At 51.0% G+C, this 24,927-nt stretch overlaps 1 protein-coding gene across 2 annotated transcripts in view; it reads left to right on the plus strand.

Moving 5' to 3' along the window:
• mcoln3b (mucolipin TRP cation channel 3b) overlaps positions 1-24,927 on the plus strand; it is a 71,403-nt gene that overhangs the window by 24,941 nt on the left and 21,535 nt on the right. For both annotated transcript variants that reach the window (XM_072510315.1, XM_072510316.1), the window contains exons 5-7: positions 6,368-6,452; positions 6,636-6,732; positions 9,164-9,263. In XM_072510315.1, the coding sequence (XP_072366416.1) occupies positions 6,368-6,452; positions 6,636-6,732; positions 9,164-9,263 (282 nt within the window). The remainder of the gene's footprint in view (positions 1-6,367; positions 6,453-6,635; positions 6,733-9,163; positions 9,264-24,927) is intronic.

Below are 24,927 nucleotides of genomic sequence, written 5' to 3' on the forward strand. Positions count from 1 at the left end.
CATCTCCCATTCTGCCGTGCGTACAGGAAGTGACTGATGCGTTATTTGTGAGGGTCCACTTGTACATGAACTTTGGTGGGGACCAGACGAACCAGGATGCCCGGGCAAAGGGTTTTGTCTGCCTAGCTGGCCTGTCCCAGATCCAGGGTGTCATAGACTGCCCCCGTGTGGTCCTGTGTTCCCCATGGCGACATGGAGCCCTGTTTATAAACCGCAAAGGTTTCCACCTCCTCAACATCCAGATCGTGTGCGAACGTACCCTGCACATTATGCAGATGTGCGCCCATTTCCTCGGGAGCATCCATAACAGCTGCATCTTGGGACGCGCTCGGATCCCAGCTGTTTTCGAGGAAGACCAGCGGCTGAAGCGATGATTCCTCACTGGCAAAGGGTACCCACACAGGAGGTGATGTCAGTGCGGAGGACCCAAACACCCACTGAGTCTTGATCCAATGAGGCTCATGCGTCTACACATGCGCTGGTGGAGCAGGTGTTAACCCTGTTAAAGATGTCCCAGTGCCTGGGACAGTCAGGGGACTCCCTCCATTACAGCCTCCAGAGGGTGTTGTGTCATCATGGTGCGCTGGGCTCTGGTCAATTTGGCACTACAACGGGGCGAGGACCCGGATGAGATGGCCATGCAGAAGTGCCACATCTCGGATGAGGAGGGAGGGGACGAGGGTCAACGTGCAGAGGAAGGACCTTGGAGGTTGGCCAGCCGGGGTTTGAGATGCCCTCATTGCCTCTCAATTTGGGGAGGGCCAGGACTAGGGTGTCAAGACCTCCTGGTTTTTTTTTTTTTATTTAACCCCCCACAATGGGGCCTCGCACCTTCTAACTTGGTCCTGCCTGTGGGAGGGCATTGTGATGTTGGCAACGTTAATGGGTAGGGAGCAAAAGCAAAATGACTGGACACTGCAGGAGAATGATGATGACTTGCAGTGAGGACAAAGTGATGATTCTCTAATTCTCTACGAAATGTCTGACTCCTGCCTGACCGAGCTGAGTGGAACCTGCCACTGAATGGGGTGATCCAGGGGCCCGGATAGGCTGCATGGCCCATCTCAGCGACTACAGCCTCCGGGATCAGCGGTCTGACCCATCAACTACTGCAGCCTCTGGGATCAGTGGTCTAGGTGTGTTCCTCCGCCCAATGACTAGGTAGACAGACTCTCTCAAAGGAGCTTGTTATTCCATTTGTGACTCTTATCTCTGCCCGTTCCTAGTTTCACTTGTGTCCAGTATGTGCCCAGTCTTGGCCTTCCTCACCCTCCTGCTACGTCGAGGTGCAGCCCCAGGATCTGCAGCTGAGGTTGAGGTGGTCTGCTGTCTGCCAGGCCCTGTTGCCTGAGATGATCTTGGCGGGCGTTCCCTAGTGGGTCTGGGACCATGAGGGTCCGGGGCTGATTTCGGACAACATGGGCATTGCAGTGCTGCCCTCCTCGGCATTCTGGGCTGGAAGTACATCGCTCACAGGGAGGGGGGTTTCTGATGGGCTGCAACCCCCCCCATCCATGGTCTCCTCGGGGGGAGGCCCCAGGCTGCGCAACTGCCGATCTTTTTCACTTCGGGTGCCTGAAGGCCCCTGGGCTCCTCGATGGGACAAGAGGGGCAGCTGGAGTGAGATCCAGAAGACCCATCGTCCTCTGACACTGACGCTCATAGATTCCACTAATGCCTGCACGGGTTGAAGCCCTGAATCGTGGCGCTTATGCCTTCAGCCATTGAGGTCATGAGTTGAACCATGGAATGGACATCTCCACCATGGAGTGCAAGTCTCCGATGCGGATGGCACCCTCGCAGTGTCGGCCTCATTGCATCGTAGTGATGTCACCATCTCCTCGTACATTGGGTGCGGGACAAGTAATGTTAAAAAGGTAGTGTGCCTTAACGCATGGAGCATTCACAATAAAGCGGATGAACTAATCGCGCAAATAGATGTAAATGGGTATCATATAATTGGGGTTACGGAGACATGGCTGCAGGGTGACCAGGGATGGGAATTGAACATCCAGGGGTATTTGGGAAGGACAGACAAAAAGGAAAAGGCGGTGGAGTAGCAGTGCTGGTTAAAGAGGAAATTAATGCAATAGTGAGGAAAGATATTAGCTTATCTGAGAAGGATGTTCTAGCGGTAGAGGGAATGCAACAAAGGTTTACCAGACTGATTCCTGGGATGGCAGTACAGACGTACGAGGAAAGATTGAATTGGTTAGGATTGAATTTGCTGTAGTTCAGAACTTGAGAGAGGGGATCTCACAGAAACCTATAAAATTCTAACCGGACTAGACTGGGTAGATGCAGGAAGGATGTTCCTGATGGTGGGGGGTGTCCAGAACCAGGGGTCACAGTCTAAAGATACGGGGTAGACCATTTAGGACATAGATGAGGAGAAATTTCTTCACCCAGAGTGGTGAGCCTGTGGAATTCATTACAAGGCCCAATCATTGTATGTGTTCAAGAAGCAGTTAGACATAGCACTTGGGGCGAAACGGGATCAAAGGATACGGGAGTGGGGGGCGGGGGATGACGGGGAGAAGGCGGGTGACCGGGAGAAGGTGGGTTTAGGCTAATGAGTTGGATGATCATCATGAATGGTGGAGCAGGCTCGAAGGGCCTATTGGCCTCCTCCCTTTTTTTCTCTATGATGGGACTCCACCAGTCAGCCCTGCAGCCAAGGGAGGGAAGCTGCCATCCTTTCCTGATATTTGTGATTCTACCGATGTAGCTCCAGCAGCTCTGGGATGACTGAACCCGGGGGCACGTCATTGAATTGGGGCTCCGGCATTCCTCTGGGGCTGGATCCCTGGGCTGTCCCTGCCACTGCCCGTTGTTGATCATCAGGTGTGAGCTGCTCACCAGTGAGTGACCCAGAAACCTGCTTACTGCTAATTTCCCCCGCTCCTGACGGGTGCGGGTGTCGGGTGCGACGTCTCTTCGGTGCTGGTCTCTGAGATGTCTCCTTTGGAGCTGCTTGGGTCTGTGGCCTCTAGAGAATGAGAGGATGGTCTGGGTGGGACTGCTGATTAACCTGCAAGGGGGGGGCGAGATGACATTAGCGCGTCACGGGAGCAGACTGATGGGATAAGTTGAACTCACATGAAGCTTGCTCTATGGTTGGATGCATTGAGGGTTCTCGCTTTTGTCTCTTCCATCCACACATGTGCAGTCCTGCTTCTCGTCGGCCAGCCCACGCTCCCTCTTCTCAAAGGGGAAGGGTCTTGAGCTCTGGAATCGCTTCGGTTGGCTGTGTCATGTGAAAGTACCTTCAGGAAATGGATGTTTAAGCAATGTACCTTTAAGAAATGGAGCTGATCATATTACTGAAGTGATGTCAGAGGGTGGGGGGAGCTGAGCTCACTTCTGCTTTTTTGAGTTTCAGTTTGAGGAGGCAGCTGGGAGTGTCTGTGTGTTTTGCTGTGAGCTGCAGGACTAAACACAGAGCTGGCCTGTTGATTTCTGAAATCCAAAGACTATAAATATATTGAATGTAACCTAATGTGTTATTATTTTTGAAGGTTTGAAGTCTTTTGGATGTTTAAAGGAACAGTTTGAAGGATTGTTTAGTGTTGTAGTCTTTTGGGGTTATCTATGAAGTAATGGGTGTTGAGATATTCAATATTTGTTTTTAAAAGGTTAACTTGAGTTCATAGAATAAACATTGTTTTGTTTTAAAAACCATTTCTGCTGTACCACACCTAGAGAGCACACCGTGTGCTTCCCACACCACAATCTATTAAAAGTTGTGGGTCGGTTGAACTCCATGAAACACTTTGGGGTTCTGTAAACAGCTGTGCCCACTCACGCGAGTTGTGCCCGACCTTGTCCTGCAATGAGACAAATGGGGAGAGTGTAGGTGGGACTTGTGCCAGGGTCAGGTGGCAATGAATCCAGGCACGTGCGGGAGGTGAGTGGGAGAGGTGATATGAGGAGCGGAGGAGATGATGGGAGGATTATGGGGAGGGCAGAGCGACAGGAGAAGTGCTGGGACCTGGCGAGGTGGTTGGGAGTGAGATCGCCATGGGGGTGTTAGAGGTGCAGCGGGACACGTGAGGCAGACTTACCCTGGCTGCATGAAGGAGGTCATCCTCTTCTTCCTGCACTGCAATACTGCCCTCGTTCCCAATGGTGGCCACAGCTTCCCAACGTGATTGGTCAACTTGTTGGCACAACATCATAATCCTACCCCTTGATTGCAGTACTGTGCACAGTTCTCATTTACAAAAGGATACAAATTAAGATAGAAACAGTTCAGAGCAGGTTCACTCAGCTGCTAACCTTGGAGATGGTTGTGAAAGGGTGCTTATGAAAAATGATCAGGGTAAACCTATTTTCGGGCCCACAAAGGAACATTCTTAAAGAGTGACCCAGTATTGACTGAATTGGGTCTCGGGCCTCATGCTTACAGCTTGCCCATTTTACAAAGATTAAGTTTGTTGCTGAAGGTCTATCTCCGGATAAGGAATGAGGTGATTAGTGAGGACGCTAAAAGTCCCAATGTCCCACCTGCTCCCTTTGGTTCCACCTGCCCAACTTTTGAAATTGTTTGTTGTGGGTCTTCAGGTCCCGGTGGCTGATCAGGGATCCTGCTCTGCTCATTGCCACCTAGGCTGGAATTCTCCGGCCGTTGGGAATTCTCTTATCCACTGGCAATGACCCCCTCCCGCGGGTTTCCCGGCAGCATTGGGTGACATCAATGGGAAATCCCATTGACGACCAGTGAGAGTAGAGCGTTCCGCCACCAGCAAACCGGGTACTGTGGAGAAAAAGACAGCTGAGGGACTGGAACATTGGGCGCGATTCTCTGCTCCCGCGCCGGTTGGGAGAATCGCCTGGGTCGCCAAATTTTCCCGCGACGCCGGTCCGATGCCCTCCCGTGATTCACGGAAGCGGCCAGATCGGCACAATCGCGTTTTGCGCGGCGCGGTACAGTGAATCGCCCGAGACAGCCAAAATGGCGATTCACCGGTACCCCCGCGATTCTCCGGCCCGGATGGGCCGAGCGGCCTGCCCAAAACGGCGGGTTCTCCCCGGCGCCGCCCACACCTGGTCGCTGCCGGCGGGAACAGCGCGGGATCGCTGGGGGGGGGGGGGGGGGGAAGGGAGGGAAGAGGGGGGATCCTGCACCGGGGGGGGGGCCTCAAATGGGGTCTGGCCCGCGATCAGTGCCCACCGATCGTCGGGCCGGCCTCTCTGAAGGAGGACCTCCTTTCTTCCGCAGCCCCGCAAGATCCGTCAGACATCATTTGCGGGGCGGACTCTGAGAGGACGGCAACCACGCATGCGCGGGTGATGCCAGTTATGCGGCGGCGCCTTTACAAATGACATGGCGCCGCTCCTAGCCCATTATCGGGCCCTGAATCGGTCGGGATAGGGGCCGTTTCGCGCCGTCGTGAACCTCGACGGCGTTCACGACGGCGCGAACACTCTGCCTCCATTTCCGAGAATCCCGCCCATTATGTCCCACAAAGTGTGTGACGGGACTGTCAGCTAAAACCACCATTCGACCCTATGTATATGTAAATAAGTGACCTATTACTGATTTGTTTTATGCTGCTGTTAGCCACACTGATATCTGGGTGGACTGTATACTTTGACCCAAAAACAGATCCTCATGCCCGCTTTCTGCCTGCCAAACAATGTCCAATCTCTACCCTGTCCAGGTTTGTGTGTATTTGACGACTTTATCCCTCTTTCTAAAGTGGAGCTCCACTTTACAGTTAATTAACTTGGAAGATTGCTCTACATAAGAGCAGGGCTAAGCCATACAACCCCTCGAGTCTGCTCTGCTATTCGGTAAGACCATGGCTAAACCTCTTACATCAACTCCAATTTCATGCCCTCTCTGACTTGAATGTACTCGGTGACTGAGACTGCGCGCACCTGGAGGTAGAGAATTCTTTTTTAAAAATCACAACCTGCTGAGTGAAGGAAGTTCTCCTTGTCCCAGTCCGAAGTAGCTAACCCCGACTAGCCCCTCGATCTAGAGCCTCCAGACAGGACGTAGGACGCCTTGGTGCCACTACTGAATGAACTGTGTGTTAGGTGGAGCTTTTTTCCCATCAAACTCTCGTCAGGAGATGATTGGCTGAAGTCCTGCTTCTGATCTGGTCTGATGGTGCAGTACGATGCTCTACTGCTGCAATGTTGGTGTTCTCATGGACGCTACCATGGAAATCCCAACTGCGAGTTGAAGTGGAGTCTAAAGATCCGTGTGGCATTAAAAGAACAGCGAGTATTTCTCAAGTAAACCCCACCCCCCCCATCCATTTCCTTGCCAATGAAGTCAGTCCTTTAATGAAAATGATGGATCATACCGAAGGTTTAACCAACGTAAAGTCTGCAGTGTGTTCTCTCTATCACACAGAATGCTTTGACATTGAACCAATCCTGCCCCTGTTTAGTGGACGCTCACTGGAGAATAAGGTGAACCTGACGCTGCATTTCCACAGGTGAGGTTTTGTTGCTTTCCCTGACGGTTTTTGACATGAACTTGCATCTCCGCGTTTATTTTTAATCCGAAGGAAACCAACGTCCTTCTTTCGGGGGGGCCACCGTCGACTCGATGGACCGAAGGGCTTCCTTCTACACTGTTAATTCTATGATTCTCTGTGTTTTTCTTTTCCTTGTATCAGGCTTGTGATGGTGCAAGTTCAGTTTAAACTGAAGGCAATTAACCTGCAAACGATCCGTCGTCACGAGCTGCCAGATTGTTACGATTTCTGTATTACGGTGAGAGACTTGTCCTTATCTGTGTTCTTGGGGAAAGTTGAGGACGGGGCCTGTTGTCAGCAAGTCGGGTCTCTAAATGGTAGTTAATCCTGTCGCATGAGGGGCATGGTGCCCATCCTGCCTATACCGGTTCCTAGAAAGACCCGTCTACTTTGTCTCGTTCCCCTACTCTTTACCCATAGACCTTCGGTTTTTCTCCTCTTTAAATATTAACCAGTTCCGTTTTAAGATTCTACTCACCCCCCCCCCCCCCCCCCCCCCCCCTTCCGGGCAGCACGTTCCACATCAGTTGTGGCCTGGATTTCCGATGGCGGGTACTCCGTGTCGACCATACTGAGAGTCCCTCAGGCCCGTTGCCATTTCATACTCGCGTGGCACCTGGTGAGATTTCTGTCCGTACTTCGATAGACATCCTGGGCTGGATTCTCCGCCGGTGGGGTGCTCCGTTTTGCCGATACCCCGGGGGTTTCTCGACGGCACGGGGCTGCCCCACAATGGCAAACCAGCCGGCAAAACGGAGCAGCCCGCCAGCGGGGTGAAACAGAAATCTGGCGCAGCGGGACAGTGAACCCAGCCCCCTGCCTTGGAGAGTTGTTGGCCAATTTGATAGGCTGACAGGACAGCTCTTCAGCCTTCCAGACACAGCGATGCAGTGGCCAGAAGAGGTACTGCAGCACCGTGCTGGAGACTAATTCCTGGAACTGCATTTCTGGGACGTTCCGGGTAGGGTAGGGGATGCCCTAGGGGGGTAGGGAAGGGGGAGACCTCTGTGGGGGGGGGGGGGGGACGGGAGGTGGGAAGAGAGGGCGAGGCCGCTGGTGGTGGGAGGTGGGAGAGCCTATGTTGCATTTCTTCAGGTAAGCCTTCAGGGTGTCTTTGAAGCTTCCAATGTCCTCTTGATTGTTCGGAAGCCTTCCTTGAGCTGGGTGAAGATGATTTGCTTGTAGTCAGAACTCTGACAGCCTAAGAACATGACCGGCTCATTGGAGTTGGTTTCGGATGATCATGGTCTCGATGTCGGTGCTCTTGGCTCCTTCAAGGACACTGATGTTATTACATCTGTCCCCCCCAGCTGATGTGGAGAATCCGTCTCTGACAGCGTTAATGGTACCTCTCCAGTTGCCTTGAGATGGCATCTGTACTTATTCCAATGTTCCTAAGCCGTATAGAAAGTTGAGAGTCCCACTGCCTCGTAGACGAGATGTCAGCACGAATGTCGCAGTCATCAAAGACTCTCATCCAAAGATGTGCAGGTTAGGTGGATTGGCCATGTGTCCAAAAAGGGTCGGTAGGGTTATGGGGATAGGGTGGAGGTGTGGGCTTAAGTGGGGTGCCCTTTCCAAGGGCCGGTGCAGACTTGATGGGCCGAATGGCCTCCTTCTGCACTGTGAATTCTTAGACGTTTGAAGGAGGCACTCACGGATTGTATACTATGTTGGATCTCTGCATCGATGTCAGCCATAGAGGAGAGATGGCTCCTTGGGTCCGGGAAATGTTCCGTGTTTGGTGGGGTTTCTGCATTTATCTTGATGGAGGGGTCTTGCCCTGGGATGGGTTGATAAAGGACTGGTATGATTCCGTGTAAATTTAACCTGGATCGGGACAGGCGGAACTTGGAGGGAATGCAATCCATGCAATTTAACACTCTTGTCCCCTCTCCCCATCACCCCCTTTTCCAGAAATCATTGAGGAGGGAGTGTAAAATTCAGTCTCATATCTCTCTACATTTTTTTAAAAAACATTCTCATCTGCCACCTCTTGCTAATTACCTTAAATCTGTATCATCTGCTTTCCAACCCTTCAGCCAATGGAAAGTTTCTCCTTGTCAAACCTTTTCAGGATTTTGAACACTTCTCTGCTCCAAGGAGAATACGCCCAGCGTCCTCGACCTCTCCACATAAAATCCCTCATCCCTGCTTCCATTCCAGGAAACCTCCTCCGTGCCCTCTCCAAAACCCTGACATCCTTCCTAAAGAGTGCTATCCAGAATTGGACACACTATTCTGGCCTGTGCTGAACGTGATTTAAAAGAAAATATACTGAAAGGTTTAGTTATTTCACTAACCACCCTATTGGTCATAAAGTGAATGGCTTGTTAACAGACTGGGGGATGGTTTACAGAAGTAATAAGGGGCGTGGCATTTGGAGAATTGTGTTGTTGAAGTCTTCACAATGAAAAGATTATAAAGGGATCAATAATGAAAATCGCTTATTATCACAAATAGGCTTCAAGTGAAGTTACTGTTAAAAGCCCCTAGTCGCCACATTCCGGCGTCTGTTCGGGGAGGCCGGTACGGGAATTGAAACGTGCTGCTGGCCTGCCTTGGTCTGCTTTCAAAGCCAGCGATTTAGACCTGTGCTAAACCAGCCCCAATAATCTACCCTTTGGAGCCATTGGTTTCTTTATATAGTTTTGTTTTGTCCTTTTCAGATTACCTTTGACAATAAAGCACACAGCGGAAAGATTCCAATTAATTTGGACAATGATGTTTCCATTAGGGAATGTAAAGGATGGCATGTAACCGGGGGCAGTAAGTACATCCAAACTTTTGCTGATAATCCCTATGTGTTAAAACAAGTTGTTCTGGCCCATTTTCATGAGGATGGTGCGGATCATCGACCCCCTTTGTCACTATGAGGGGTAAGTGCATTTATATTCAATATTTTAGCATCTGTTTTCCCGGTGTAAGGATCGTTGACCAGACCGGCATTTATTACCCATCCCTAATTGCCCTTCAGAAGGTAGCGTTGAACTGCTACAGCAACTGCATTCCCAAAGAGCTGTTGGATATTCTTTGTAGTGGTTTAATGTAACTGAGACCATTTCAGAAATCACGTCACTGATCGCTTTATTACATGAAAAGCACCAAATAAATGTCCCCGGGTGCTTCACAGGAGTATAACGCCAAGACACACAGCAGATATTAAGTCAATTAACCAGAATCTTCGTCAATGTGATGGGTTGTAAGGACCATCTTTAGAGGAAAATGAAGTGGGAGAGATTCGGGGAGAATATTCCAGAGTTTGGAGCCCAGGCAATTGAAGGTTCGGGCAGCAATGGCGGAGCAATTAAAATCGGGAATGCATAAGAAGCCAGAATTCGGCCAGCGGAGGGATGTTGTCAGGTTGTGGAGGAGGTGATCGAGATAGAGAGGCATGGAGGGATTTGGAATCGGGGATGAGAATTAAAAATCAAGGCTTTGCTTCGTGAGGGGCCAGTTTAGATCCGTGAGCACAGTGGGGATTTGGGAATGGGATTTGGTGTGGGGTAAGATGTGGGCAGAAGGGTTGTGGATGGTCACATGTTTACGGAGGGTTTTTAACCATAAAGACGCTCTGTGGAAGGAGAAAATGGTAACTATCATTCTAAAGTATCAGCTTCATGGTCATTCTTACTGATCGAATATTTCTGTGTTTTCAACCAGACTCAAATCCTCAAACCCTGGTAGTGCGGTGGACTGGCTGCTTTATTAGTTCAGGTGTTACCAACTATTTAAGGAAGGCCGGACAGTCCCAGTAGGTTCTGACAGTTGAGATGTTTTATGAACTTTTAGCTCCTGAATCGCTCTGCTTTTCCAAAGCACCTGCTTCCACCAGGTGTGAAATACTGCTGTTGTTTATTGTTAACCATGTTACTTGACGAGTAGGGAGTTCGGTTTAGCTCATCGTCGACTGTCGTAAAATCCCATCTGCTTCGCAAATATCCTTTAGGGAAGGCAATCTGTCATCCCTGTCTGGTCTACATGTGACTCCAGACCCACTGCGATGTGGCTGACTCTGAAATGGCCCAGCAAGCCACTCGGTTGTATTCAACCTCTACAAAAACACAAAAAAGGAATGAAACCAGCTGGATCACCCGGCATCGACACAGGACTGGAAACGAGAACGGCAAACCCAGCCTTGTCGATCCTGCAAAGGGGGGTTTGAGCCAGAGTTGGGAGAGCTGTCCACAAGGACTAGTCAAGCAACAGCCTGACATATACTGCTCACAGAATTACAGACCACTATCACCATATCTATTAACATAGAATTTACAGAGCAGCAGGAGGCCATTCAGCCCATCGAGTCTGCACCGGCTCTTGGAAAGAGCACCCTACCCAAAGTCAACACCTCCACCCTATCCCCATAACCCAGTAACCCCACCCAACACTAAGGGCAACTTTGGACACTGAGGGCAATTTAGCATGGCCAATCCACCTAACCTGCACATCTTTGGACTGTGGGAGGAAACCGGAGCACCCGGAGGAAACCCACGCACACACGGGGAGAACGTGCAGACTCCGCACAGACAGTGACCCAAGCCAGAATCGAACCTGGGACCCTGGAGCTGTGAAGCAATTGTGCTATCCACAATGCTACCGTGCTGCCCACACTGGCTGGACAGACCCAGCAGAGGTGGCGGCACAGTGGGATACAGTCGGGAGGGACTTGCCCTGGGAGTCCTCAACATTGATTCTGGACTCCATGAAGTCTCAAGGCTTCAGGTTAAACATGGGCAAGGAAACCTCCTGCTGATTACCACGTACCGACCACGGCTGATGAATCAGTTACTACTCGATGTTGAACACCACTTGGAGGAAGCACTAAAGGGTGGCAAGGGTGCAGAATATACTCTGGGTGGGGCTGTCCATGTCCATCACCAAGAGTGGCTCAGTGATACCACCACTGACCGAGCTGGCCGGGTCCTAAAGGACAGAGCTGCTAGACTGGGACTGCAGCAGGTGGTGAGGGAACCAACAATATGGAAAAACTTACCTGACCGCATCCTCATCAACCTGCCTGCTGCAGATGTATCTGTCCATGACAGTATCGGTAGGAGTGACCACCACACAGTCCTTGTGGAGACAAAGTCCCGTCTTCACATTGAGGATACCCACCATCGTGTTGTGCGGCACAACCACCGTGCTAAATGGGATAGACTTCGAACAGATCTACAACTCACGACTGGGTATCCACGCGGCGCTGAGGGCCATCAGCAGCAGCAGAATTGTATCAACCACAACCAGTAACCTCATGGCCCGGGATATCCCCCACTCTACCATTACCACCCAGCCAGGGGACCAACCCTGGTTCAATGAAGAGTGCAGGAGAGCGTGCCAGGAGCAACACCAGGCATAACGAAAAATGACTTGATGAAGCTACAACAATGCCAAAAAGCATAAGCAGCAATTAATACAGCAAACTTATCAGATCAAAACTCTGCAGCCCTGCCACATCCAGTCGTGAATGGTGGTGGACAATTAAACAACTCACTGGAGGAGGAGGCTCCACAAATATCCCCATCCTCAATGATGGAGGAGCCCAGCACATCTGTGCAAAAGACAAGGCTGAGGCATTCGCAACAATCTTCAGCCAGAAGTGCCGAGTGGGTGATCCATCTCGGTCTCCTCCGGAGATCCCCAGCATCGCAGATGTCAGTCTTCAGCCAATACGATTCACTCCACGTGATATCAAGAAATGGTTGAGGCACTGGACACTGCAAAGGCTGTGGGCCCCGACAATATCCCAGCAATAGGACTGAAGACTTGCGCTCCAGAACTTGCCGCACCCCTAGCCAAGCTGTTCCAGTACAGCTACAACACTGGCATCTACCCGGCAATGTGGAAAATTGCCCAGGTGTTTGCTGTACACAACAAACAGGACAAATCCAACCCAGCCAATTACCGCCCTATCAGTCTACTCTCCATCATCAGCAAAGTGATGGAAGGAGTCATCAACAGTGCTACCAAGCGGCACTTACTCAGCAATAACCTGCTCACGGACGCTCAGTTTGGGTTCCGCCAGGGTCACACAGCTCCTGACCTCATTACAGCCTTGGTTTAAACAAGGACAAATGAGCTGAATGCCAGAGGTGAGAGTGACTGCCCTCGACATCAAGGCAGCATTTGACCAAGTGTGGCATCAAGGAGCCCGAGCGTGGAGTCAATGGGAAATGGAGGGGGGAAATCTCTGCTGGTTGGAGTCATACCCGGCACAAAGTAAGATGCTTGTGGTGGTTGGAGGTCCATCATCTCTGTTCCAGGACATCACTGCAGGAGTTCCTCAGGGGAGTGTCTGAGGCCCAACCATCGTCAGCTGCTTCATCAATGGCCTCCCTTTCATCATGAGGTCAGTAGTGGGGATGTTTGCGGACGACTGCGACTGCACAATGTTCAGCACCATTCGCGACTCCTCAGATAATGAAGCAGTCTGTTTAAATGCAGCAAGACTAGACCAGTGTTCTTCAAAGTTGGGGGCACGACCCACTGGTTACGGAGCCGTTGTCCGCAGCGCTCCCGATCGCGCAAATCCCCGCGCAGCAGGCAGCTTTTCATAACGCCGGCCGCAAGCGGCCGCGAACATGTTTTATAAAAAAGAAAATTTGGCCGCATTGCGCATGCGCGCATGATGATCGGGCTCGCGTGTGCAGTGCGGCCGCTATTTTATTTTTTTTTTAAACGGTTGCAGCTTTTTGTTTTACAAATTCTGTATAGTGGTTTGTATTCATTTATTCGTTTATTTTCATTTAATTTTTATTTTTTTCATTTATTTTATTCTTTTTTTTTTTTTTACAAGCTTGGGGGGGCGGATTTATTTGACAAAATTTTATAGGAAAAAAATTCAGAACTTTGGACAGACGGAGACTCCATACTTTCCGACACCGGAAGGCTTCACCTTCATCCAACAGGTTCTATTGGAGGAGTGTGTACGAGGGCCAAAGGGACCCAAAACCATTTCCTCCATTTTTGACAGCAGCAAACAAGCTAAGAGAAAATGGTGGGTCGCGCAGGTCGGCCGGTTGGTAAAAAGGGTCCCCGGAAAAGAAGTTTGAAGAACACTGACCTAGACAATATCTAGGCTTACAAGAAAAGATCTAACCATCACCCCATGACATTCAATTACCAGCATTACCATTGCTGAATCCCCCACAATCAACATCTGGGGATTACCACTGAACTGAACTAGCCATAATAACACTCTGGCCACCAGGGCAGGCCAAAGGCGCGGGATCCTACAGCATGTTACTCGCCTCCTGACCCCCAAGGCCTGTCCACCATCTACAAGGCACTGGGCATGAGTGCAATGGAATACTCTCCACTTGTCTGGGGGAATGGAGCTCTTTTTAAAAAATATATATTTTATTCAAGATTTTTTGGCCAAACATAACAGTACGTAGTGTTTCTTTTAATCAACAATAAAGCAATATAAATAACAGTGGCCAGTTTTAAACAAATAAATAAATAATATATGAACAGAAACAAAAACCAAACTAAATGGCAACTGCCTTGTCAAAAATAAATACTCTCCAAAGATACAATCTAACAGTCCAATATACATTACCTAAAACAAGTGCCTATACATATACAATAACATCCCTGAGAGTCCGTCCGATTCCTCCCCCCCCCCCCCCCCCCACCCTCCCCCCTGGGTTGCTGCTGTTGTCTTCTTCTTTTCCATTCCCTCTATCTTTCTGTGAGGTAGTCGACGAACGGTTGCCACTGCCTGGTGAACCCTTGAGCCGAACCCCTTAGGACAAACTTAATCCGTTCCAACTTTATATACCCTGCCATGTCGTTTATCCAGGTCTCCACACCCGGGGGTTTGGCTTCCTTCCACATTAACAATATCCTGCGCCGGGCTACTAGGGACGCAAAGGCCAAAACATCAGCCTCTCTCGCCTCCTGCACTCCCGGCTCCTCTGCAACCCCAAATATAGCCAACCCCCAGCTTGGTTCGACCTGGACCCCCACCACCTTCGAAAGCACCTTTGCCACCCCCACCAAAACCCCTGTAGTGCCGGGCATGACCAGAACATGTGGGTGTGATTCGCTGGGCTTCTCGAGCATCTCGCACACCTATCCTCTATCCCAAAAAATTTACTGAGCCGTGCTCCAGTCATATGCGCCCTGTGTAACACCTTAAATTGTATCAGGCTTAGCCTGGCACACGAGGACGATGAGTTTACCCTACGTAGGGCATCAGCCCACAGCCCCTCCTCAATCTCCTCCCCCAGCTCTTCTTCCCATTTCCCTTTCAGCTCATCGACCATGATCTCCCCCTCGTCCCTCATCTCCCTGTATATGTCCGACACCTTACCATCCCCCACCCATGTCTCTGAGATCACTCTATCCTGCACCTCCTGCGTCGGGAGCTGCGGGAATTCCCTCACCTGTTGCCTCGCAAAAGCCCTCAGTTACATATACTGAAATGCATTCCCTTGGGGCAACCCATATTTTTCCGTCAGCGCTCCCAGACTCGCAAACGTCCCATCTACGAACAGATCTCTCAATTGTGCTACCCCTGCTCTTTGCCATGCTCCAAATTCCCCCTCCATTCTCCCCGGAACAAACCTATGGTTATTTATTACCGGGGACTGCACCGAGGCTCCCGTCCTTCCCCCATGCCGTCTCCGCTGCCCCCAAATTTTCAATGTAGCCACCACCACCGGGCTTGTGGTGTATTTCTTCGGTGAGAACGGCAACGGTGCCGTCACCATAGCTTGTAGGCTAGTCCCCCTGCAGGACGCCCTCTCCAATCTCTTCCACGCCGCTCCCTCCTCTTCTCCCATCCACTTACACACCATTGAAATATTGGCGGCCCAGTAGTACTCACTTAGGCTCGGTAGTGCCAGCCCCCCCCTGTCCCTACTGCGCTGCAAAAATCCCCTCCTCACTCTCGGGGTCTTCCCGGCCCACACACAACTCATAATACTCTTCTCGAGGCACGGTAGCCTTGTGGATAGCACAATTGCTTCACAGCTCCAGGGTCCCAGGTTCGATTCTGGCTTGAGTCACTGTCTGTGTGGAGTCTGCACATCCTCCCTGTGTGTGCGTGGGTTTCCTCCGGGTGCTCCGGTTTCTTCCCACAGTCCAAAGATGTGCGGGTTAGGTGGATTGGCCATGATAAATTGCCCTTAGTGTCCAAAATTGCCCGTGGGGTTACTGTGTTATGGGGATAGGGTGGCGGTGTTGACCTTGTGTAGGGTGCTCTTTCCAAGAACCGGTGCAGACTCGATGGGCTGAATGGCCTCCTTCTGCTCTGTAAACTCTATGATCTATGAGTCTTTTGAAAAAAGCCTTCGTGACCACCACCGGGAGGCACTGAAACACAAAAAGGAATCTCGGGAGGACCACCATTTTAACCGCCTGCACCCTACCTGCCAGTGACAGGGACACCATGTCCCATCTCTTAAAGTCCTCCTCCATCTGTTCCACCAACCGCGTTAAATTAAGCCGATGTAATGTACCCCAATTCTTGGCTATCTGGATCCCCAAGTACCAAAAGTCCCTTGTTACCTTCCTCAACGGTAAATCCTCTATTTCTCTGCTCTGTCCCCTGGATGCACCACAAACAATTCACTTTTCCCCATGTTCAATTTATACCCTGAAAAATTCCCAAACTCCCCAAGTATCCGCATTATCTCTGGCATCCCCTCCGCCGGGTCCGCCACATATAGCAACAAATCATCCGCATACAGAAATACCCGGTGTTCTTCTCCTCCCCCGAGTACTCCCCTCCACATCCTGGAACCCCTCAATGCTATGGCCAGGGGCTCAATCGCCAGTGCAAACAGTAACGGGGACAGAGGACATCCCTGCCTCGTCCCTCTATGGAGCCGAAAATAATCAGACCCCCGTCCATTCGTGACCACGCTCGCCATCGGGGCCCTATACAGCAACTGTACCCATCTGATATACCCATCTCCAAAGCCAAATCTCCTCAGCACCTCCCACAAATAATCTCACTCCACTCTATCAAATGCTTTCTCGGCATCCATCGCCACCACTATCTCCGCTTCCCCCTCTGGTGGGGGCATCATCATTACCCCTAGCAGCCTCTGTATATTTGTATTCAGCTGTCTCCCCTTCACAAACCCAGTTTGGTCCTCATGAGCCACCCCCGGGACACAATCCTCTATCCTCGTTGCCATTACCTTGGCCAGAATCTTAGCGTCTACATTCAGGAGGGAAATAGGCCTATAGGACCCGCATTGCAGCGGGTCTTTTTCCTTCTTTAGGAGGAGCGATATCGTTGCCTCTGACATAGTTGGGGGCAGCTGCCCCCTTTCCCTCGCCTCATTAAAGGTTCTCATCAGTAGCGGGGCCAGCAAGTCCATATATTTCCTATAGAATTCAACTGGGAATCCGTCTGGTCCCGGGGCCTTCCCCGCCTGCATGCTCCCAATCCCTTTCACTACTTCCTCCATCTCAATCTGTGCTCCCAGTCCCGCCCTCTCCTGCTCCTCCACCTTGGGGAATTCCAGCTGATCCAGAAAGCACATCATTCTCTCCTTCCCATCTGGGGGCTGAGCTTCATATAATCTTTCATAAAATGCCTTGAACACTCCATTCACTCTCTCCGCTCCCTGCTCCATCTCTCCTTCCTCATCCCTCACTCCCCCTATTTCCCTCGCTGCTCCCCTTTTCCTCAGTTGGTGTGCCTGCAACCTGCTCGTCTTCTCCCCGTATTCGTACTGTACACCCTGTGCCTTCCTCCATTGTGCCTCTGCATTACCTGTAGTCAACAAGTCAAATTCTACATGTAGCCTTTGCCTTTCCCTGTACAGTCCCTCCTCCGGTGCCTCCGCATATTGTCTGTCCACCCTCAGAAGTTCTTTCAACAACCGCTCCCTTTCCCTACCCTCCTGCTTTCCTTTATGTGCCCTAATAGATATCAGCTCCCCTCTAACCACTGCCTTCAGCGCCTCCCAGACCACTCCCACCTGGACCTCCCCATTATCATTGAGTTCCATGTACCTTTCAATGCACCCCCTGACCCTTAAACACACCCCCTCATCTGCCAATAATCCCATGTCCATTCTCCAGGGTGGACGCTGCTCCTTTTCCTCCCCTATCTCCAAGTCCACCCAACGTGAAGCGTGATCCGAAATAGCTATAGCCGTGTACTCCGTCCCCGTCACCTTCGGGATCAGCGCCCTTCCCAAAACAAAAAAGTCTATCCGTGAATAAACTTTGTGGACATAGGAGAAAAACGAAAACTCCTTACTCCTAGGTCTACTAAATCTCCAGGGGTCTACTCCTCCCATCTGCTCCATAAAGTCCTTAAGCACCCTAGCTGCAGCCGGCCTCCTTCCGGTCCTGGACCTCGACCTGTCCAGCCCTGGGTCCAGCACCGTATTAAAATCTCCACCCATTACCAACTTCCCCACCTCTAGGTCCGGGATACGTCCTAACATACGCCTCAAAGTTGGCATCATCCCAGTTCGGGACATATACGTTCACTAAGACCACCGCCTCCCCTTGCAATTTGCCACTCACCATCACTATCCGCCACTATGGTCTTTGCCTCAAACATTACCCGCTTCCCCACTAGTATAGCCACCCCCCTGTTTTTTGCGTCTAACCCCGAATGGAACACCTGCCCCACCCATCCTTTGCGTAGTCTGACCTGGTCTATCAGTTTCAGATGCGTCTCCTGCAGCATAACCACATCTGCCTTAAGTTTCTTAAGGTGTGCGAGTACCCGTGCCCTCTTTATCGGCCCGTTCAGCCCTCTCACGTTCCACGTGATCAGCCGGGTTGGGGGGCTCTTTACCCCCCTTGTCGACTAGCCATCTCCTTTTTCAATCCAGCTCCTCACCCGGTTCCCACGTAGCCGTATCTCCCCCGACGGCGCCCTCCCGCCCCGACCACCCCACCCCGTACCAGCTCCCCCTTCTCCCCAGCAGCAGCAACCCAGTTAACCCCCCCCCCCCCACCAGATCCCCCACTAGCGTAATTGCACCCCCCATGTTGCTCGCAGAAGTCAGCAAACTCTGGCCAACCTCGGCTTCCCCCCCGTGACCTCGGCTCCCACTGTGCGAGGCCCCCTCCTTCCTGCTTCCCTGTTCCCGCCATGATTACCATAGCGCGGGAACAAAGCCCGCGCTTCCCATTTGGCCCCGCCCCCAATGGCCGGTGCCCCCAGCTCCTCGTCCTCCCTCCCCCCCCCCCCCCCCCCCCCCCCCACGGCACGGGGAAGAGAGAAAAGTTACAGGGTCGCAGGATTAACAACTTGGGAAATCATCTCTTACCCCTTTTCCCCCCCCTCTTCACCCCACATATTCGCCCCACCACTTTGTCCCAAACGTTCTTTTTCTAGCCCGCTTATTCCAGTTTCTCCTCGACAATAAATGTCCACGCCTCTTCTGCTGTTTCAAAGTAGTGGTGCTTCCCTTGATGTGTGACCCACAGTCTTGCCGGCTGCAGCATTCCAAATTTAACCTTCCTTTTGTGCAGCACCGCCTTGGCCCGATTAAAGCTCGCCCTCCTTCTCGCCACCTCCACACTCCAATCTTGATATACGCGGATCACCGCATTCTCCCACCTACTGCTCCGAGTTTTCTTTGCCCATCTGAGGACCATCTCTCTGTCATTATATCGGAGAAATCTCACCACTATGGCTCGAGGAATTTCTCCAGCCCTCGGTCTTCGTGCCATAACTCGATAGGCTCCCTCCACCTCCAACGGGCCCGTCGGGGCCTCCAATCCCATTAACGAGTGCAGCATCGTGCTCGCATATGCCCCGACGTCCGCCCCTTCTGCACCTTCGGGAAGACCAAGAATTCTTAAATTCTTCCTCCTCGCATTATTCTCCAGCACCTCCAGCCTTTCCACACACCTTTTGTATTGTGCCTCGTGCATCTCTGTCTTCACCACCAGGCCCTGTATGTCGTCCTCACTCTCAGCAGCCTTTGCCTTCACGACCCGAAGCTCCTGCTCCTGGGTCTTTTGCTCCTCCTTTAGCCCTTCAATCGCCTGTAATATCGGGGCCAACAGCTCCTCCTTCATCTCCTTTTTAAGTTCTTCCACGCAACGCCGCAGGAACTCTTGTTGGTCAGGGCCCCATATTAAACTGCCTCCTTCCGACGCCATCTTGCTTTGTGCTTGCCTTCCTTGCCGCTGCTCTAGAGGATCCACCGCAATCCGGCCACTTTCCTCTCCTTTTTCCATCCGTGTCCAGGGGGGATTCCCTTCTGGTTTACCGCACAAGTGTTTTTAGCCGTTAAAATTGCTGTTGGGGCTCCTATCAAGAGCCCAAAAGTCCTTTCCACCGGGAGCTGCCGAAACGTGCGACTTAGCTGGTCATCACCGCACCCGGAAGTCGGGGAATGGAGCTCTAACAACACTCCAGAAGCTCAACACCATCCCGGACAAAGCAGCCCACTTGATTGCTCTCCCTTCCACAAACATTCATTCCCTCCACCACCAAACAGTGGCAGCCGTGTGTACCATCTGCAAGATGCACTGCAGGCACTCACCAAGGTTCCTTAGACATCACCTTCCACACCCACGATCACGACCATCTAGAGGGACGAGAGCAGCAGATACCTGGGAACCCCACTTGAAGTCACTCAACAACCTGGCTTGGAAATATATCGCCATTCCTTCACTTGTTGGGGCAACATCCTGGAACTCCCTCCCTAACAGTGGGTGTACCAAACCTCGGCGGCTACAGTGGTTTGAGAAGGCAGGTAACCACCACCTTCTGATGGGCAACTATGGATGGGCAATAAATGCTGGGCTAACCAGCGACACCCACATCCTGTAAATAATTTTTTAAAAATTGGTTGGATGTCTGGCTCATGGTGTTGTGACACCAACAACATGGGTTCAATTCCCATATTGGTTTGAGGTTGACTTCTCAAGCTTGTCCCTTGCCTGAGGTGTGGTGACCGTCTGGTTAAGCCACCCCCAGTCCACTCTCTCAAGGGGAGAGCAACTTCTGGGACTATAGTAACTTTCACTTTCACTTAATGTGGTTTGAATTCCGTGTGTAGCTCTATAGCCTCTTCATTTGTCAGTATCCCTTTGCCCAATTCCTTTATTATCTTAAATTACCGTTACCTCAATTTGGCATCGTCTCCAAATTCTGGTGCTGGCCTTTCTCTGCTTTTAAACAAATTCTAGGTACAGAGAGTAACAGTTCAAACCTCCGATAAAACTGTGTTGTTTTCCTCTAGATTTCAAAACCCTTAAACTTGTGCAGTTCCTCCAAAAAGGTCTTCCTGGAGTCCACAAATGATATGTTCACTGCAATATTCCCATCTGCAATATCTGTCACTTCAACGACAAACACTTGCATTTCCTTGGCACCTTCAACACAAAGAAGAGTCCCAAGGTGCTGCAAAAAAAAAAAAAACAGTCCAAGGAGTAGGTTTTTATGCATGTCTTAATGGAGGAAAGTGAGGTTTAGGGAGGGAGGCCGTGGAAAAGAGTCCAGGGGAGGTTCGCAAGAATGATCCCTGGAATGAACAGTTTGTCGTATGAGGAATGGTTGAGGACTCTGGGTCTGTACTCGTTGGAAAGGATGAGGGGGGATCTTATTGAAACTTGCAGGATACTGCGAGGCCTGGATAGAGTGGACGTGGAGAGGATGTTTCCACTTGTAGGAAAAACTAGAACCAGAGGACACCATCTCAGACTAAAGGAACTATCCTTTTAAAACAGAGATGAGGAAGAATTTCTTCAGCCAGAGGGTGGTGAATCTGTGGAACTCGTTGCCGCAGAAGGCTGTGGAGGCCAAATCAGTGAGTATCTTTAAGACAGATAGGTTCTTGATTAATAAGGGGATCAGGGGTTATGGGGAGAAGGCAGGAGAATGGGGATGAGAAAAATATCAGCCATGATTGAATGGCGGAGCAGACTCGATGGGCCGAGTGACCTAATTCTGTTCCCATGTCTTATGGCCTTATGGGAATTTGAATGCCCATTTGAATGCCCAGACAGCTGAAGTCGGGGACCCCTCCCACACAGGATAGAGGCAAGAGATTGCGGACGGCAGTGGGACTGGTGGACTTTGCAAAACACTGGGAGGAGCAAGGCCATGGAGGGACTTGAAAGGAAGGACAAGCCAATGAGAAGTTGGCTCTCTCTCCTTGGAGAGTTGAGGCCTGTTGGGCACAATTCCCTTTCTGAAGTCCATGGGGGGATTTGCCGCACAAACTACTGTGTTTCGCTGTGGCAGGAGACTGCACCATTGGCCAGTGGAGGGATATTTTGGTCCTGCAGTCATCAACGGGATTTCCCATTGAATGCACCCGTGCGGGTCCGACGGTCCTGCGGCATGATCGGCCGGAAAGCTGGAGCCCATATCTGGAGAAATGGTAACTCTAAACCTGGAGAACCGTTTCCTCCACACCAGAGATGTGCCGCTATCTGTATTTAGCCAGGTTAGCGTTCGCGATTGCCAACTTCACTTGTAGGAATTCTGGGTGGTTTTGTCACATGACATCTAGAACATAGAACAATACAGCGCAGTACAGGCCCTTCGGCCCACGATGTTGCACCGAAACAAAAGCCATCTAACCTACACTATACCATTATCATCCATATGTTTATCCAATAAACTTTTAAATGCCCTCAATATTGGCGAGTTCACTACTGTAGCAGGTAGGGCATTCCAAGGCCTCACTACTCTTTGCGTAAAGAACCTACCTCTGACCTCTGTCCTATATCTATTACCCCTCAGTTTATTTAATGTCCCCTCGTGCCAGCCATATCCATCCGCGGGAGAAGGCTCTCACTGTCCACCCTATCCAACCCCCTGATCATTTTGTATGCCTCTATTAAGTCTCCTCTTAACCTTCTTCTCTCCAACGAAAACAACCTCAAGTCCATCAGCCTTTCCTCATAAGATTTTCCCTCCATACCAGGCAACATCCTGGTAAACCTCCTCTGCACCCGCTCCAAAGCCTCCACGTCCTTCCTATAATGCGGTGACCAGAACTGTACGCAATACTCCAAATGCGGCCGTACCAGAGTTCTGTACAGCTGCAACATGACCTCCTGACTCCGGAACTCAATCCCTCTACCAATAAAGGCCAACACTCCATAGGCCTTCTTCACCACCCTATCAACCTGGGTGGCAACTTTCAGGGATCTATGTACATGGACACCTAGATCCCTCTGCTCATCCACACTTTCAAGAACTTTTCCATTAGCCAAATATTCCACATTCCTGTTATTCCTTCCAAAGTGAATCACCTCACACTTCTCTACATTAAACTCCATTTGCCACCTCTCAGCCCAGCACTGCAGCTTATCTATATCCCTCTGTAACCTGCTACTTCCTTCCACACTATCGACAACACCACCGACTTTAGTGTCGTCTGCAAATTTACTCAACCACCCTTCTGCGCCTTCCTCTAGGTCATTGATAAAAATGACAAACAGCAACGGCCCCAGAACAGATCCTTGTGGTACTCCACTTGTGACTGAACTCCATTCTGAACATTTCCCATCAACCACCACCCTCTGTCTTCTTTCAGCTAGCCAATTTCTGATCCAGCGAGTCTGATGTAGCGAGCCCAACCACGCACTGCTTTCCTGGACCAATCAAAAAGCAAACCAATCCGATGGGAATAATCCTCGACTGTCGAACAGCTCACCACCTCCACCCGTATTTTGTCGTCTTCAAATTTGATTAATGGTTGAATATTTTACTGACATAAATCCAAATTGGGAATAGGCCATTTGACCGATCGAGCCTGAACTGCCATTCTGTACGTTCATGTCTGATGTGATTGTAACCTCACATCCGCATTCCCACCGGCCCCCGGTTAACCTTTCACCCTCTTGCTTGTCAAGAATGTGTCTACTTCTACCTTTAAAAAATATTCAGTCGGATCACGCTCCACACTGGGTGGACTTGGAGATAGGGGAGGAAACAGGAGGGCGCCCACCCTGGAGAATGGACATGGGACTAATGGCAGATGAGGGGGTGTGTCTAAGGGTGAGGGGGTGCATTGAAAAGTACTTGGAACTCAATGACAATGGAAAGGTCCAGGTGGGAGTGGTCTGGGAGGCGTTGAAGGCGGTGGTTAGAGGGGAGCTGATATCAATAAGGGCACATAAAGGGAAGCAGGAGAGTAAGGAACGGGAGCGGTTGCTGCAAGAACTTCTGAGGGTGGACAGGCAATATGCGGAAGCACCGGAGGAGGGACTGTACAGGGAAAGGCAAAGGCTACATGTAGAATTTGACTTGCTGACTACAGGCACTGCAGAAGCACAATGGGGGAAGGCACAGGGTGTACAGTACGAATATGGGGAGAAGGCGAGCAGGTCGCTGGCACACCAATTGAGGAAAAGGGGAGCAGCGAGGGAAATAGGGGGAGTGAGGGATGAGGAAGGAGAGATGGAGCGGGGAGCGGAGAGAGTGAATGGAGTGTTCAAGACATTTTATAAAAAATTATATGAAGCTCAACCCCCGGATGGGAGGGAGAGAATGATGGGCTTCTTGGATCGGCTGGAATTTCCCAAGGTGGAAGAGCAGGAAAGGGTGGGACTGGGAGCACAGATCGAGGTAGAAGAAGTGGTGAAAGGAATTAGGAGCATGCAGGCGGGAAAGGCCCCGGGACCGGATGGATTCCCAGTCGAATTCTATAGAAAATATGTGGACTTGCTCGCCCCGGTACTGACGAGGACCTTTAATGAGGCAAAGGAAAGGGGACAACTGCCCCCGACTATGTCTGAAGCAACGATATCGCTTCTCTTAAAGAAGGAAAAGGACCCGCTACAATGCGGGTCCTATAGACCTATTTCCCTCCTAAATGTAGATGCCAAGGTCCTGGCCAAGGTAATGGCAATGAGAATAGAGGAATGTGTCCCGGGGGTGGTCCACGAGGACCAAACTGGGTTTGTGAAGGGGAGACAGCTGAACACGAATATACGGAGGTTGTTAGGGGTAATGATGATGGCCCCACCAGAGGGAGAAACGGAGATAGTAGTGGCGATGGATGCCGAGAAAGCATTTGATAGAGTGGAGTGGGATTATTTGTGGGAGGTGTTGAGGAGATTTGGTTTTGGAGAGGGGTATGTTAGATGGGTGCAGCTGTTGTATAGGGCCCCAGTGGCGAGCGTGGTCACGAATGGACGGGGATCTGCATATTTTCGGCTCCATAGAGGGACAAGGCAGGGATGCCCTCTGTCCCCATTATTGTTTGCACTGGCGATTGAGCCCCTGGCGATAGCGTTGAGGGGTTCCAAGAAGTGGAGGGGAGTACTTAGGGGAGGAGAAGAGCACCGGGTATCTTTGTATGTGGACGATTTGCTACTATACGTGGCGGACCCGGCGGAGGGGATGCCAGAAATAATGCGGATACTTGGGGAGTTTGGGGATTTTTCAGGGTATAAATTGAACATGGGGAAAAGTGAGTTGTTTGTGGTGCATCCAGGGGAGCAGAGTAGAGAAATAGAGGACCTACCGTTGAGGAAG

Source organism: Scyliorhinus torazame, chromosome 7 (assembly GCF_047496885.1).
Source record: "Scyliorhinus torazame isolate Kashiwa2021f chromosome 7, sScyTor2.1, whole genome shotgun sequence".
NCBI lineage: Eukaryota > Metazoa > Chordata > Chondrichthyes > Carcharhiniformes > Scyliorhinidae > Scyliorhinus > Scyliorhinus torazame.